At 41.6% G+C, this 18,054-nt stretch overlaps 1 protein-coding gene across 1 annotated transcript in view; it reads right to left on the bottom strand.

Moving 5' to 3' along the window:
• Nucleotides 1-18,054, bottom strand: part of EIF4G1 (eukaryotic translation initiation factor 4 gamma 1) — a gene marked incomplete in the record, with an annotated part of 460,856 nt that overhangs the window by 418,580 nt on the left and 24,222 nt on the right. The window contains 1 exon segment of the mRNA XM_053710345.1: nucleotides 16,264-16,360. Within this exon segment, the coding sequence (XP_053566320.1) occupies nucleotides 16,264-16,360 (97 nt within the window).

Here is an 18,054-nt window from a genome sequence, read left to right as displayed (position 1 = left end):
GCATCAGAAACAAATGCGTTAGCTAGCTTAAGTGCTTTAAGCTTGTTCATAATTTCATCCAATGGAGCTGTGCGAATGGCCTCTTCCAGAGACTCAAACCAGAATGCCGCCGCAGCAGTGGCAGGCGCAATGCATGCAAGGGGCTGTAAGATAAAACCTTGTTGAACAAACATTTTCTTAATGTAACCCTCTAATTTCTTATCCATTGGATCTGAAAAGGCACAACTATCCTCCACCGGGATAGTGGTACGCTTAGCTAAAGTAGAAACTGCTCCCTCCACCTTAGGGACCGTCTGCCATAAGTCTCGTGTGGTGGCGTCTATAGGAAACATTTTCCTAAATATGGGAGGAGGGGAAAAAGGCACACCAGGTCTATCCCACTCCTTGCTAATAATCTCTGTAAGCCTTTTAGGTATAGGAAACATGTCAGTACACACCGGTACCGCATAGTATCTATCCAACCTACATAATTTTTCTGGAATTGCAACCGTGTTACAATCATTCAGAGCCGCTAATACCTCCCCTAGCAATATGCGGAGGTTCTCAAGCTTACATTTTAAATTAGAAATCTCTGAATCCAGTCTCCCTGGATCAGATCCGTCACCCACAGAATGAAGCTCTCCGTCTTCATGTTCTGCAAACTGACGCAGTATCTGACATGGCTCTCACCTCATCCGCGCGCTCTGTCCTTAACCCAGAGCTATCGCGCTTGCCTCTTAATTCTGGCAATTTAGATAATACTTCTGTCATAACAGTAGCCATGTCTTGCAAAGTGATTTGTAAGGGCCTCCCTGATGTACTTGGCGCCACAAAATCACGCACCTCCTGAGCGGGAGGCGAAGGTACTGACACGTGAGGAGAGTTAGTCGGCATAACTTCCCCCTCGTTGTCTGGTGATAATTTCTTTACATGTAAAGATTGACTTTTATTTAAAGTAACATCAATGCAATTAGTACACAAATTTCTATTGGGCTCCACATTGGCCTTTAAACATAGTGAACAAAGAGATTCATCTGAGTCAGACATGTTTAAACGGACTAGCAATGAGACTAGCAAGCTTGGAAATACTTTTCTAAATAAATTTACAAGCAATATAAAAAACGCTACTGTGCCTTTAAGAAGCACAAAAAGCTGTCACAGTTGAAATAACAATGAACCAAAATAGTTATAGCAACCAATTTTACACAGTAAATGTATTAAGTTAGCAAAGGATTGCACCCACCAGCAAATGGATGATTAACCCCTTAATACCCAAAAACGGATAACAATTTAATAATTAACGTTTTTAACACAGTCAAAACACACTGTCACAGGTCTGCTGTGACTGATTACCTCCCTCAAAATGAATTTTGAAGACCCCTGAGCTCTCTAGAGACGATCTGGATCATGGAGGATGAAGGAGACCGATTGTGACTGAATTTTTACTGAGCAAAAAAGCGCTAAAATAGGCCCCTCCCACTCATATTACAACAGTGGGGAAGCTCAGATAACTGTTTCTATGCAGAAAACAAAGATGGCCATGTGGTAAAAATTATGCCCCAATAAGTTTTATCACCAAGTACCTCACAAAAAACGATTAACATGCCATTAAACGTTTTGAACATACATTTTAAAAGTTATGAAGTGTTATTAATAAGCCTGCTACCAGTCGCTTTTACTGCAGTTAAGGCTCATACATTATTTCAGTATTAACAGTATTTTCAGAGTCAATTCCATTCCTTAGAAAAATACATTCAGTGTACACACACACACATCAGCCTAATACCAGTCGCTATCACTGCATTTAAGGCTGAACTTACGTTTCATTGGTATCAGCAGTATTTTCTCAGTTAATTCCATTCCTCAGAAAAATAATTTACTGCACATACCTCGTTTGCAGGGGGGCCCTGCATGCTATTCCCCTTTTCTGAAGTTACCTCACTCCTCAGATGAGAACAGCCAGTGGATCTTAGTTACGTCTGCTAAGATCATAGAAAACGCAGGCAGATTCTTCTTCTAATGCTGCCTGAGAACAAACAGCACACTCCGGTGCCATTTAAAATAAACTTTTGATTGAAGAAATAAACTAAGTTAAAAAACACCACAGACCTCTCACAGCGACCTATCTTTAGTTAGGCTGCAAGAGAATGACTGAATATGACATGTGAGGGGAGGAGCTATATAGCAGCTCTGCTTGGGTGATCCTCTTGCAGCTTCCTGTTAGGAAGAGATATATTCCATAAGTAATGGATGACCCGTGGACTGACTACACTTAAGAGAAAAGCAATATACAGTAAACTGCATAGCCAACACAGTATTGACAGGGAGAACACAAAGGAAACAGTAAAATGAGGTAGAATATTCTAAATTTGAGGAAATAAAGTACCCCCAGAAGATCTAACCCCAGTTAAAGAGGTTCATAGATTAATCCTGAGCAACGTTATTCCCCTAACAATTAAGCTTCTAAACGAAGAGACAAAATATACCCCACTGGAGTATGAGATAGCCACTAAAACAAAAGGGTAATGAAGTCTGATTATGCCACTGAAACCAGTGGTACAATTCTTGAAATCTACCCAGTAAGGATGTGGAACAGGGCTGCAAGAGAACACGCTGAGGCCTATGCCCCAAGATCAGGAACTTCCCTCATAGGAACCCAACAAGGCTTCTGTGCGGTATGTCGAAGGGCCCTCCCCAGCGGAATACACCACATGAAGGATAAAATCCTAGTGTCATCACAAGCCTGAATAATCTCACAGGCAAACTGACTGCACATGTACCATAGATTGAGTTCAGATCACCCCCCAGAGTGCCTTCGCACCAAGACGTGATCCAAGGCCCCGGACAATGGGGAAAAGCAGAGCTAGCGACAACAAAAACTGTCCTGCGGCAGAAAAATATTTACCTTTGGGTCGCGCAGGACATTTGTCTTAAAAAGAGAATCTCAGAAACCTAAAAGTGATCTGGATGAATCGGAATATGCAGATATTGCATCCTGTAAATCTATTGTGGACATATAATGCCCCTTGCTGAACAAAGGCAGGATAGTCCTACAGTTACCATCTTGAATGTTGGTATCCTTACATAACGATTCAATATGATAGATCCGGAATGGTCTGAAGGAATTGACCTTCTTTGGTACTATGAAGAGATAGAATAAACCCCAGCCACTGTTCCAGAACTGGAACTGGCATAATTACTCCAGCCAACTCTAGATCTGAAACACATTTCAGAAATGCTGGAGCCCTTTGCTGGGTTACTGGGACACGGGAAAGAAAAACAGAATTTATGTTTACCTGATAAATTACTTTCTCCAACGGTGTGTCCGGTCCACGGCGTCATCCTTACTTGTGGGATATTCTCTTCCCCAACAGGAAATGGCAAAGAGCCCAGCAAAGCTGGTCACATGATCCCTCCTAGGCTCCGCCTTCCCCAGTCATGTGACCGACGTAAAGGAGGAATATTTGCATAGGAGAAACCATATGATACCGTGGTGACTGTAGTTAAAGAAAATAAATTATCAGACCTGATTAAAAAACCAGGGCGGGCCGTGGACCGGAACACACCGTTGGAGAAAGAAATTTATCAGGTAAACATAAATTCTGTTTTCTCCAACATAGGTGTGTCCGGTCCACGGCGTCATCCTTACTTGTGGGAACCAATACCAAAGCTTTAGGACACGGATGAAGGGAGGGAGCAAATCAGGTCACACTAGATGGAAGGCACCACGGCTTGCAAAACCTTTCTCCCAAAAATAGCCTCAGAAGAAGCAAAAGTATCAAACTTGTAAAATTTAGTAAAAGTGTGCAGTGAAGACCAAGTCGCTGCTTACATATCTGATCAACAGAAGCCTCGTTCTTGAAGGCCCATGTGGAAGCCACAGCCCTAGTGAATGAGCTGTGATTCTTTCAGGAGGCTGCCGTCCGGCAGTCTCATAAGCCAATCTGATGATGCTTTTAATCCAAAAAGAGAGAGAGGTAGAAGTTGCTTTTTGACCTCTCCTTTTACCAGAATAAACAACCAAACAAGGAAGATGTTTGTCTAAAATCCTTTGTAGCATCTAAATAGAATTTTAGAGCACGAACAACATCCAAATTGTGCAACAAAACGTTCCTTCTTTGGAAACTGGATTCGGACACAAAGAAGGCACGACTATCTCCTGGTTAATGTTTTTGTTAGAAACAACTTTCGGAAGAAAACCAGGTTTAGTACGTAAAACCACCTTATCTGCATGGAACACCAGATAAGGAGGAGAACACTGCAGAGCAGATAATTCTGAAACTCTTCTCGCAGAAGAAATTGCAACCAAAAACAAAACTTTCCAAGATAATAACTTAATATCAACGGAATGTAAGGGTTCCAACGGAACCCCCTGAAGAACTGAAAGAACTAAATTGAGACTCCAAGGAGGAGTCAAAGGTTTGTAAACAGGCTTGATTCTAACCAGAGCCTGAACAAAGGCTTGAACATCTGGCACAGCTGCCAGCTTTTTGTGAAGTAACACAGACAAGGCAGAAATCTGTCCCCTTCAAGGAACTTGCAGATAATCCTTTCTCCAAACCTTCTTGAAGAAAGGATAGAATCTTAGGAATTTTTACCTTGTCCCAAGGGAATCCTTTAGATTCACACCAACAGATATATTTTTTCCATATTTTGTGGTAAATTTTTCTAGTTACAGGCTTTCTGGCCTGAACAAGAGTATCAATGACAGAATCTGAGAACCCTCGCTTTGATAAGATCAAGCGTTCAATCTCCAAGCAGTCAGTTGGAGTGAGACCAGATTCAGATGTTCGAACGGACCTTGAACAAGAAGGTCTCGTCTCAAAGGTAGCTTCCATGGTGGAGCCGATGACATATTCACCAGGTCTGCATACCAAGTCCTGCGTGGCCACGCAGGAGCTATCAAGATCACCGATGCCCTCTCCTGATTGATCCTGGCTACCAGCCTGGGGATGAGAGGAAACGGCGGGAATACATAAGCTAGTTTGAAGGTCCAAGGTGCTACTAGTGCATCTACTAGATTCGCCTTGGGATCCCTGGATCTGGACCCGTAGCAAGGAACCTTGAAGTTCTGACGAGAGGCCATCAGATCCATGTCTGGAATGCCCCACAATTGAGTAATTTGGGCAAAGATTTCCGGATGGAGTTCCCACACCCCCGGATGAAATGTCTGACGACTCAGAAAATCCGCTTCCCAATTTTCCACTCCTGGGATGTGGATTGCAGACAAGTGGCAGGAGTGAGTCTCCGCCCATTGAATGATTTTGGTCACTTCTTCCATCGCCAGGGAACCCCTTGTTCCCCCCTGATGGTTGATGTACGCAACAGTCATGTTGTCTGATTGAAACCGTATGAACTTGGCCCTTGCTAGCTGAGGCCAAGCCTTGAGAGCATTGAATATCGCTCTCAGTTCCAGAATATTTATCGGGAGAAGAGATTCTTCCCGAGACCAAAGACCCTGAGCTTTCAGGGGTCCCCAGACCGCGCCCCAGCCCACCAGACTGGCGTCGGTCGTGACAATGACCCACTCTGGTCTGCGGAAGCTCATCCCCTGTGACAGGTTGTCCAGGGACAGCCACCAACGGAGTGAATCTCTGGTCCTCTGATCTACTTGTATCGTCGGAGACAAGTCTGTATAGTCCCCATTCCACTGACTGAGCATGCACAGTTGTAATGGTCTTAGATGAATTCGCGCAAAAGGAACTATGTCCATTGCCGCTACCATCAAACCTATTACTTCCATGCACTGCGCTATGGAAGGAAGAGGAACAGAATGAAGTATTTGACAAGAGTTTAGAAGTTTTGATTTTCTGGCCTCTGTCAGAAAAATCCTCATTTCTAAGGAGTCTATTATTGTTCCCAAGAAGGGAACCCTTGTTGACGGAGATAGAGAACTTTTTTCTACGTTCACTTTCCACCCGTGAGATCTGAGAAAGGCCAGGACAATGTCCGTGTGAGCCTTTGCTAGAGGAAGGGACGACGCTTGAATCAGAATGTCGTCCAAGTAAGGTACTACTGCAATGCCCCTTGGTCTTAGCACCGCTAGAAGGGACCCTAGTACCTTTGTGAAAATCCTTGGAGCAGTGGCTAATCCGAACGGAAGTGCCACAAACTGGTAATGCTTGTCCAGGAATGCGAACCTTAGGAACCGATGATGTTCCTTGTGGATAGGAATATGTAGATACGCATCCTTTAAATCCACCGTGGTCATGAATTGACCTTCCTGGATGGAAGGAAGAATTGTTCGAATGGTTTCCATTTTGAACGATGGAACCTTGAGAAACTTGTTTAGGATCTTGAGATCTAAGATTAGTCTGAATGTTCCCTCTTTTTTGGGAACTACGAACAGATTGGAGTAGAACCCCATCCCTTGTTCTCCTAAAGGAACAGGATGAATCACTCCCATTTTTAACAGGTCTTCTACACAATGTAAGAATGCCTGTCTTTTTTGTGGTCTGAAGACAATTGAGACCTGTGGAACCTCCCCCTTGGGGGAAGCCCTTGAATTCCAGAAGATAACCTTGGGAGACTATTTCTAGTGCCCAAGGATCCAGAACATCTCTTGCCCAAGCCTGAGCGAAGAGAGAGAGTCTGCCCCCCCACCAGATCCGGTCCCGGATCGGGGGCCAACATCTCATGCCGTCTTGGTAGCAGTGGCAGGTTTCTTGCCCTGCTTTCCTTTGTTCCAGCCTTGCATTGGTCTCCAGGCTGGCTTGGCTTGAGAAGTATTACCCTCTTGCTTAGAGGACGTAGCACTTGGGGCTGGTCCGTTTCTGCGAAAGGGACGAAAATTAGGTTTATTTTTGGCCTTGAAAGACCTATCCTGAGGAAGGGCGTGGCCCTTGCCCCAGTGATATCAGAGATAATCTCTTTCAAGTCAGGGCCAAACAGCGTTTTCCCCTTGAAAGGAATGTTAAGCAATTTGTTCTTGGAAGACGCATCCGCTGACCAAGATTTTAACCAAAGCGCTCTGCGCGCCACAATAGCAAAAACAGAATTTTTCGCCGCTAACCTAGCCAATTGCAAAGTTGGCGTCTAGGGTGAAAGAATTAGCCAATTTGAGAGCATGAATTTCTGTCCATAATCTCCTCATAAGAAGAATTATTATTGAGCGCCTTTTCTAGCTCATCGAACCAGAAACACGCTGCTGTAGTGACAGGAACAATGCATGAAATTGGTTGTAGAAGGTAACCTTGCTGAACAAACATCTTTTTAAGCAAACCTTCTAATTTTTTATCCATAGGATCTTTGAAAGCACAACTATCTTCTAATGGGTATAGTGGTGCGTTTGTTTAGAGTAGAAAACCGCCGCCCCCTCGACCTTGGGGACTGTCTGCATAAGTCCTTTCTGGGGGTCGACCATAGGAAACAATTTTTTTAAATATGGGGGGAGGGGCGAAAGGTATACCGGGCCCTTTCCCATTCTTTATTTACAATGTCCGCCACCCGCTTGGGTATAGGAAAAGCTTTCGGGGAGGCCCCGGGACCCTCTAGGAACTTGTCCATTTTACATAGTTTCTCTGGAATGACCAAATTCTCACAATCATCCAGAGTGGATAACACCTCCTTAAGCAGGGCGCGGAGATGTTCCAATTTAAATTTAATGTAATCACATCAGGTTCAGCTTGTTGAGAAATTTTCCCTGAATCTGAAATTTTCTCCCTCAGACAAAACCTCCCTGGCCCCCCTCAGACTGGTGTAGGGGCACCTTCAGAAACCAATATCATCAGCGTCCTCATGCTCTTCAGTATTTTCTAAAACAGAGCAGTCGCGCTTTCGCTGATAAGTGGGCATTTTGGCTAAAATGTTTTTGATAGAATTATCCATTACAGCCGTTAATTGTTGCATAGTAAGGAGTATTGGCGCGCTAGATGTACTAGGGGCCTCCCTGTGTGGGCAAGACTGGTGTAGACGAAGGAGGGGATGATGCAGTACCATGCTTACTCCCCTCACTTGAGGAATCATCTTGGGCATCATTTTCTCTAAATTTTGTGTCACATAAATCACATCTATTTAAATGAGAAGGAAACCTTGGCTTCCCCACATTCAGAACACAGTCTATCTGGTAGTTCAGACATGTTAACAGGCAAAAACTTGATAACAAAGTACAAAAAACGTTTTAAAATAAACGTTACTGTCACTTTAAATTTTAAACTGAACACACTTTATTACTGCAATTGCGAAAAAGTATGAAGGAATTGTTCAAAATTCACCAAAATTTCACCACAGTGTCTTAAAGCCTTAAAAGTATTGCACACCAAATTTGGAAGCTTTAACCCTTAAAATAACGGAACCGGAGCAGTTTTTATATTTAACCCCTTTACAGTCCCTGGTATCTGCTTTGCTGAGACCCAACCTAAGCCCAAAGGGGAATACGATACCAAATGACGCCTTCAGAAAGTCTTTTCTATGTATCAGAGCTCCTCACACATGCATCTGCATGTCATGCTTCTCAAAAAACAAGTGCGCAATAGAGGCGCGAAAATGAGACTCTGCCTGTGATTAGGGAAAGCCCCTAGAGAATAAGGTGTCCAATACAGTGCCTGCCGGTTATTTTACATAATTCCCAAGATTAAAATAATTCCTCAAGGCTATGGAGTATAAAATATGTTTATATATAAATCGATTTAGCCCAGAAAATGTCTACAGTCTTAAAAAGCCCTTGTGAAGCCCTTTTTTTTCCTTTCTGTAATAAAAATGGCTTACCGGATCCCATAGGGAAAATGACAGCTTCCAGCATTACATCGTCTTGTTAGAATGTGTCATACCTCAAGCAGCAAAAGTCTGCTCACTGTTCCCCCAACTGAAGTTAATTCCTCTCAACAGTCCTGTGTGGAAACAGCCATCGATTTTAGTAACGGTTGCTAAAATCATTTTCCTCTTACAAACAGAAATCTTCATCTCTTTCTGTTTCAGAGTAAATAGTACATACCAGCACTATTTAAAATAACAAACTCTTGATTGAATAATAAAAACTACAGTTAAACACTAAAAAACTCTAAGCCATCTCCGTGGAGATGTTGCCTGTACAACGGCAAAGAGAATGACTGGGGGAAGGCGGAGCCTAGGAGGGATCATGTGACCAGCTTTGCTGGGCTCTTTGCCATTTCCTGTTGGGGAAGAGAATATCCCACAAGTAAGGATGACGCCGTGGACCGGACACACCTATGTTGGAGAAAAAAATCTCTTTGCAGGAGGCCTTAACTTGAAGCCAATTCTGTACCTTTCTGAAACAATGTTCTGAAACCAGAGATTGTGAACGGAATTGATCCAAATTTCTTTGAAGAAAACGTAATCTGCCCCATACCAGCTGAGCTGGAATGAGGGCCGCACCTTCATGGGTACTTAGGAGCTGGCTTGGGGTTTCTATAAGGCTTGGATATATTCCCAACTGGAAATGGGTTCCAAACTGATACCGCTCCTGAGGATGAAGGATCAGGCTTTTGTTCCTTGTTGTGAGGGAAAGGAACGAAAACGATTATTAGACCTAAATTTACCTTAGATTTTTTATCCTTTGGTAAAAAAGTTCCCTTCCCTCCAGTAACAGTTGAGATAATAGAATCCAACTGAGAACCGAATAATTTATTACCCTGGAAAGAAAGGGATAGCAAAGTAGACTTAGAAGACATATCAGCTTTCCAAGTTTTAAGCCATAAAGCTCTTCTAGCTAAAATAGCTAGAGACATATACCTGACATCAACTCTAATGATATCAAAGATGGTATCACAAATAAAATTATTAGCATGTTATAGAATAATAATAATGCTATAAAATTATGATCTGTTACTTGTTGCGCTAAAGCTTCTAACCAAAAAGTTGAAGCTGCAGCAACATCCGCTAAAAAATATAGCAGGAGTAGAGACAGCCCCCATTAACCTTAGGGATTTTTGTCTCAAAACTCTAATCTGTCAGATGGCACAGAATATAATTGCTTAAAACGTTTTAGGAGTAAATGAATTACCCAAATTATTCCATTCCCTGGAAATTACTTCAGAAATAGCATCAGGGAGAGAAAACACTTTTGGAATAACTACAGGAGATTTAAAAACCTTATTTAAACGTTTAGATTTAGTATCAAGAGGACCAGAATCCTCTATTTCTAATGCAATTAAGACTTCTTTAAGTAAAGAACGAATAAATTCCATCTTGAACAAATACGAAGATTTATCAGCATCAACCTCTGAGACAGAAACCTCTGAACCAGAAGAACCATTATCAGTATTAGAATGATGATGTTCATTTAAAAATTCATCTGAAAAAAAGAGAAGTTTTAAAAGACTTATGTATACTAGAAGGAGAAATAACAGACATAGCCTTCTTAATGGATTTAAAAATAAAATCTCTTATGTTATCAGGAACACTCTGAGAATTAGATGTTGACGGAACAGCAACAGGTAATGTAACAGTACTAAAGGAAATTTTATCTGCATTAACAAGTTTGTCATGACATGCAATACAAACAACAGCTGGAGAAACAGATACCAAAAGTTTATAGCAGATACACTTAGCTTGGTAGCTCCAGCAACCGGGCAGCGATTTTCCTGAAGTATCTTCTGACTCGGTTTGCAACGTGGAACATCTTGCAATATGTAATAGAAAAAACATATAAAGCAAAATTGATCAAATTCCTTAAATGACAGTTTCAGGAATGGGAAAAAATGCCAGTGAACAAGCTTCTAGCAACCAGAAGCAATAAATAATGAGACTTAAATAATGTGGAGACAAAAATGACGCCCATATTTTTTAGCGCCAAATAAGACGCCCACATTATTTGGCGCCTAAAATGCTTTTGGCGCCAAAAATGACGCACATAAGGAACGCCGACACTTTTGACGCAAAAAAACGTCAAAAAATGACGCAACTTCCGGCGACACGTATGACGCCGGAAACAGAAAAAAAATTTTTGTGCCAAAAAAGTCCGCGCCAAGAATGACGCAATAAAAAGAAGCATTTTCAGCCCCCGCGAGCTTAACAGCCCACAGGGAAAAAGTCAAATTTTTTAAGGTAAGAAAAAATGATTGATTCAAATGCATTATCCCAAATATGAACTGACTGTCTGAAAATAAGGAATGTTGAACATCCTGAGTCAAGGCAAATAAATGTTTGAATACATATATTTAGAACTTTATAAAAAAGTGCCTAACCATAGCTTAGAGTGTCACAGAAAATAAGCTTACTTACTTACCCCAGGACACTCATCTACATGTTGTAGAAAGCCAAACCAGTACTGAAACGAAAATCAGCAGAGGTAATGGTATATATATATATATAAGAGTATATCGTCGATCTGAAAAGGGAGGTAAGAGATGAATCTCTACGACCGATAACAGAGAACCTATGAAATAGACCCCGTAGAAGGAGATCATTGCATTCAAATAGGCAATACTCTCCTCACATCCCTCTGACATTCACTGCACGCTGAGAGGAAAACCGGGCTCAACCTGCTGCGGAGCGCATATCAACGTAGAATCTAGCACAAACTTACTTCACCACCTCCATAGGAGGCAAAGTTTGTAAAACTGATTTGTGGGTGTGGTGAGGGGTGTATTTATAGGCATTTTAAGGTTTGGGAAACTTTGCCCCTCCTGGTAGGTATGTATATCACATACGTCACTAGCTCATGGACTCTTGCTAATTACATGAAAGAAATAAGATAAGGAGAATCACATTGTAATGCCGAAAGCTCAGAAACTCTGCAAGCGGAAGAAATAGTAACAAAAAATAAAACTCTCCAAGATAATAACTTATCTATAAAATGCATAGGTTCAAACGGAACCCCTTGAACATTAAGAACTAAATTCAAACTTCAAGGAGAAGCAATTGGTCTAAACACAGGCCGGATTCTAGTCAGAGCCTGACAAAAAGGATAGAACATCCGGAACAGCTGCCAGACGTTTGTTGGAAAAAAAAAATTAGACAAAGCAGAAATCTGTCCCGTTAAGGAACTGCTGACAACCCTTTCTCCGATACTCCTTGGAGAGAAGACAAAATCCTGGGAATCCTAACCCTACTCCATGAGTAGCCCTTGGATTCGCACCAATAAAAGATATTTACGCCATATCTTACGGTAAATCTACCTAGTAACAGGCTTACGTGCCTGAATCAAAGTATCAATGACCGAATCAGAGAACCCACGCTTAGATAAAATCAAGCGTTCAATCTCCAAGCAGTTAGCTGCAGAGAAACTAGATTCGGATGATGGAAGGTTCCCTGAATTAGATGGTCTTTCCTGAATGCAAGCGTCCACAGAGGCTGAAATGACATGTCCACCAGATCGACATACCAAGTCCTGCAAGGCCATGCCGGAGCAATAAGGATCACCGAAACCCTCTCCTGTTTGACTCTAGCAATCACCCGGAGAAGGAGAGCAAATGGAGGGAACACATAAGTAAGGTTGAAAGACCAAGGCACTGCCAAGGCATCAGTTCGGCCTGGAGATCCCTGAACCTGGACCCGTATCTTAGAAGCTTTGCATTCTGACGAGATGCCATAAGATCCAACTCCGGACTGCCCCATCTGAGAATCAGATTGGCAAATACCTCCGGACAGAGTTCCCATTCCCCCGGATGAAAAGTCTGTCTGCTCAGAAAATCCGCTTCCCAGTTTCCTGGAATGCGGATTGCCGACAGATAAGAGTGAGCCTCCGCCCACTGAATTATCTTGGCTACTTCGGTCATCGCAAAGGAACTCCCTGTTCCTCCCTGATTGATGTAAGCAACAGTCGTAATGTTGTCCGACTGGAATCTGAGGAATTTGACCGAAGCCAACTGAGGCCAAACCTGAAGCGCATTGAATAGTGCACTCAACTCTAGGATATTTATGGGAAGTAGAGATTCTGATCGAGTCCATACACACAGACCTCAGGGAGTTCCACTGCTCCCCATCCTATCAGACTGGCGTCCGTTGTCAATATCACCTATGAAGATCTGCGGAAGCATGTCCCCTGGGACACATGATCCAGCGACAACCACCATAGATGAGAGTCTGTCTCCTGATCCAGATCTAATTGAGGAGACAAATTTGCATAATCTCCATACCACTGTCTGAGCATGCCCAGTTGCAGAGATCTGAGATGAAAACTAGCAAACCGAGTGATGTCCATTGCCGCCACCATCAATCCAAGTGCCTCCATGCACTGAGCCACTGACGGCCGGGGATTGAACTGAAGGGTCCGGCATGTATTCAGAATCTTTAACTGACTGCCATCAAAAGGAGCTTCATGGATAGACAGTCGATTAGAGTTCCCAAGGAGGGAACTCTTGTCTGTGGAACTCACAAACTTTTTCTAGATTTGCTTTCCACCCGTGAGTCCTTAGAAAGGACAGAACAATGTCGGTATGAGACTTTGTTAGCTGATAAGACGCCTGGATCCGAATACCGTCCTGAGAAGGCGTCACTGCAATACCCTGCGGCCAGAGAACCGCCAGCAGAGACCCCAGAACCTTTGTGAAAATTCTGGGAGTCGTGGCCAGACCAAAGGGAAGGGCCACCAACTGAAAAAGTTTGTCAAGAAAGGCAAACCACAGGAACTTGAGACGATCTCCGTGGATAGGAACATGAAGATATGTATCCTTCAAAATCACGGTAGTCATAAATTGATCCTCCAGGATCATTGGAAGAATGGTACGAATAGTTTCCATCTTGAAGCATGGAACTCTGGGAAACTTGTTTAGACTCTTGCGGTCTAAAATAGATCGGGACTTACCCTCTTATTTGGGAACTACAAAGATTTCAATAAAACCCTTGTCCCTACTCCTGTATTGGAACAGGACATATGACTCCCATGGAAGAGAGATCTCATACCTAGTGTAAGAACGTCTCTCTCCTTATCTGATCTACAGACAATCAAGAAAGATAAAAACCTTCCACTGCGGGAAGAATGTCTGATTCCAGCTGGTATCTCTGAGACACAATTTTTAACGCCTAGGGATCCCGAACATCTCTCATCTAAGCCTGGATGAAAAGGACAGTCTGCCCCCCACTGGAACGATCCCGGACCGGGGGCCAACCCTTCATGCTGACTAGGGAGCAGCAGCAGGCTTCTTAAACTGTTTACCCTTGTTCCAAAACTGGTTTGGTCTCCAGGCTGATTTGGATTGCAAATAGGTACCTTCGTGTTCAGAAGAAGAGGAAGGGTGGGGGGGGACCCTAAAGTTTCGAAAGACACGAAAATTACTCTGTCGCCCCCTCTGTTTGGAGTTCTTACCCTGAGGGAGGAAATGTATCCCTTACCTCCCAGGATGTCAGAAACAATTTCCCTCAAGTCAGGCCCAAACAGGGTCTTCCCCCTGTAAGGAATAGCCAAAAGCTTAGAATTAGATGGCACATCCGCAGACTAATTTTTTAACCATAAGGCTATGCGCGCAAAGATGGAAATACTGAACTCTTAGCCGCCAAATTTTTCTCCCAAAGAAGTCTCATTCAAGAGATTCGTCCAGGGTATCAAGCCAAAAAGCAGCCACAGTCGTAACCGTGACGAAGCAGACCGCCGGTTGTAAAAACAACCCCTGATGAACATAAAGCTTCTTAAGGAAACCCTCTAATTTTTTTAATCATAAGGTCCTTGAAGGTACAACTATCCCTGCTAGATATAGTAGACTGAAAGCAACCATTATAGGATACAACCTCCTGTAAACGGGAGAATGGAACACCTGGTGAAGGTGAAAATCAGCAGCTGCTGGATTAAACTCCCCACCCTCTGACTGCTAGGTGGCTTAGCCATCTACCACTAGAGCTTTCTGCCATAAAAAAAAGATTAAAAAAAAGAAATGTTTTAATATAAAGTAACATTAAAATTCACTTTATTTCTGTGTCAGAAAAAATCCAAGTAGCATGTTAACCTTGCTGGAAATAGACATTGCAAATAACACTAAAGCAATCATGTCTTGTACAAACAATCCATAGGAAATTGCAAGGAACCACAGAGCACCGCATGTGGATCAGAAAAACTTATCCGATGGGTGCACTTGTTTCATTTTAAACACAAGCTGCATCATACTGATTGCTAGGTGACTTTAGTAAGCATCTACAATACATTAAAAAAAGGGAACTTCAACAACTGAACTGTCTTTTTAAGGACAAAAAAGAACGGTATTGTTATTCCCATTTGAGCCCTATCAAATGAAAACTGCTACTGTCACTTTAAATGTGAAGAGGTACCGTACATTTGTAACATTGACAGTAAATAGGGCCTATTAACATAAATCACTTTATTACTTTGTTGTGCAAAAATTTTGACAGGCAACGTATATCCCCAGAGAGCACACTGAGAAACTTGTGTAACCTGTCGCTCTGAATGGATAACATTAGTGAAACAAAAAAAAGGGTGCGCAATTGTCTACTGAGAGACGTAGCATCGCCAAGCTCCGCCCATTGTGGGCGTAACAGGTCAGCACTCCCGAGCGGCAACTTTAGATGAAAAAATTGAGCCGTTCCACAATTGAGCCGTGGACAAAGATCAGCCTCAACGTGTTTAGGCTATCTGTATTAGGGCAGATTAATAAAAATATATATATATATATATATATATATATATATATATATATATATATATATATATATATATATATATATATATATATATATATATATATATAAAATATAGCTCAGGTCTGGTTAAACTGATTAATTTAAGCTTGCTTGGCTTTGCGGCAACACAAGAGGACAGCTCCACCTACTGGCTATTTTAATAAATGCACTGCTTTTCAATAGCAGTCACATGACTGGAAAAAAAGGTTGTTATTCTGAAACGGTGTATATTGAACCGTTGTAAAACAAGGGCCACCTCAGATGCTTTTTTTGCTGAAGAGATTGATCTGGTCTAGGCTACACCCCATCACAAAGCAGCACTCATAGGCACTACTTTAAAAATAATAAACTCTTGATTGAAGAAACTAAACACCTCACTTTGCCAGCTCCTATCTTACTAACACAGGCAAAGAGAATGACTGGAGTGGGAGGGAAGGGAGGAGCTATATATACAGCTCTGCTGTGGTGCTCTTTGCCTCCTCCTGCTGACCAGGCGGCGATATCCCATAAGTAAGGATGAAATCCGTGGACTCATCGTATCTTGTAAAAGAAATGAGGTGTGCCTGTGTTGGAATTCAACAGAGCGGAATGGAATGGCTGCCATACATGTAGGGATGCTGATTTTAAAAAAAGAATTTGAAGTGGTCTGTTATTTTTTCCCCAAAGCTCTTTATATACACACACTAAATATAGAATGTATATTAAATATGAAAGGTTTAAGCATAAAAGCACAAGTCAAAATTGGGTGTTTCATACCTGTGGGAGTCCAGGGGAAGGGGCAGTGGGGGGTCCTCCTATAGGTTGTGTGGCTTTGCTCATCTCATGTGCTGCTGCATAAGGTCCCCTTTTGTTCCTGTGTATTCAGAAAAGAGAGATATAAACATAGCCTGGTTAAAGTGTGATCCAATCTTCCCTTGATAGAATATTTTAACAAGTTACTGAAGCTATCCCTATGCAGAAAAAGATTGCATTATTTAACAAACTGATTTAATGATAATTTGTACAAGAGATGGGGTAAGATAGAAAATAAAGAGTGCTTTACTACAGAAAATGTATAAGAACAAGATATGCCCTAGGGCAGAAGTGTGGCAGGCAATGGAAAAGTGACCTTCAAGTACTCCCTCGATAATTATTTTCTAATGCTAACAGATATAAGAACCCACCCAGAGCCAGAGAACACTAGAGAAAGGCATTGTACTCAGAAGGCTCTATCCCCTGCAGTAACAAACCCAGAGGAGGACAGAAGGGGGGAAAGAAAAAAAAGGTTTAAATATTACTTATTCAAGGCATTCAGCACACAAAAACACACCACTCATAGAATTGTACCCCTGGAACCTAATTTTTCTGATAATTATTTATTATAATTTATATTTATAATTTATTTTTATAATTTATTTTTATAATTTTTATTATTATTATACACTTATAGAAAAAAATGCAAAGAGCTGCCCAGTTATCTCCCTTGCTTCAATTTTTAGTGGGGGGCACAGGACATATAACAAACGTTATCTAGAGAACCAATAAGGATTTTAAATTTGATTATCAACTGTCACATTTAAAACAAAGCCCCATTAAAAGCATGTGATTTACAGATCAGATATTGTACAATAAATTATTTAATGGTATATAAAATAAAAAAATAAAAAAAAGTGTGTCCTACAAGCATATCATTCCCCAATATAAATGTTTTATGTATTCTACACAAAAAAAGGCAGGATGTGAGAACACTCATCTAAGAATAGAGTACATAAAAAATTACACCAAGTATTATGAGCTATTGTTTAGAGGCAGACTACAGCTGTAAATAGTGGTGAAAATGAGTTTGCAGCAGATTATACAGGACGTTATATAAATATGTATAGATATACATACCTGTGTATATACGAGTGTGTTTGAAATACATATGAGAATCCCACATTTACATGTACACTAAAAGAATATTAAGGAGACAAAACCCAACTATATACACACAGCAATCAGTTGCCTTCTACTTCCGTCCAAATTGAAGTTTGCAATACAGTATTTTTAACAAACAGTTTAGGCCTCACTGATAGCATGAAACCTTATATGAGACTGCCTATTTCCCTCCCCCAAGCCAACAGGTTAGAACCATGCACTACAAAATGATAACACTTGGGAGGGGGCAGCAATGCATATGAATTGGGCAGCAGGATGTGCACAGATGGCTTCTACATCCCATTCCCAAAAACAAACAGGGTGTGAAAAATCTCCCACTTCATGCTGCAACAGGCTAAGCACAGCCCCCTGCCAAAGAACCCTATACCTTGCAAGACTTCCCATCTTAAAAAAATAAAACCTAAATAAAATACACAGACCTTACAGTGCCCCTTCTCTCTGCAGCAGAAGAACTTCGCTATCACAAGGATCTAGTTACAATTAAAGAACAAAACCGCAAATACAGCAATAAAATGGTTATTAGATTAAACAGCTACTAAGAGCAGACAGGCTGTATAAAGCAGAGGTAAAAAAGCATGCTTACTACAAAAATACCACTGATATAGAATTGATGCATGAGAATGAAATAAT

Source organism: Bombina bombina, chromosome 4 (genome assembly GCF_027579735.1).
Source record: "Bombina bombina isolate aBomBom1 chromosome 4, aBomBom1.pri, whole genome shotgun sequence".
Lineage (NCBI taxonomy): Eukaryota > Metazoa > Chordata > Amphibia > Anura > Bombinatoridae > Bombina > Bombina bombina.
The sequence above is the reverse complement of the archived record's forward strand: the minus strand, read 5'-3'. Positions and strand labels throughout refer to the sequence as shown.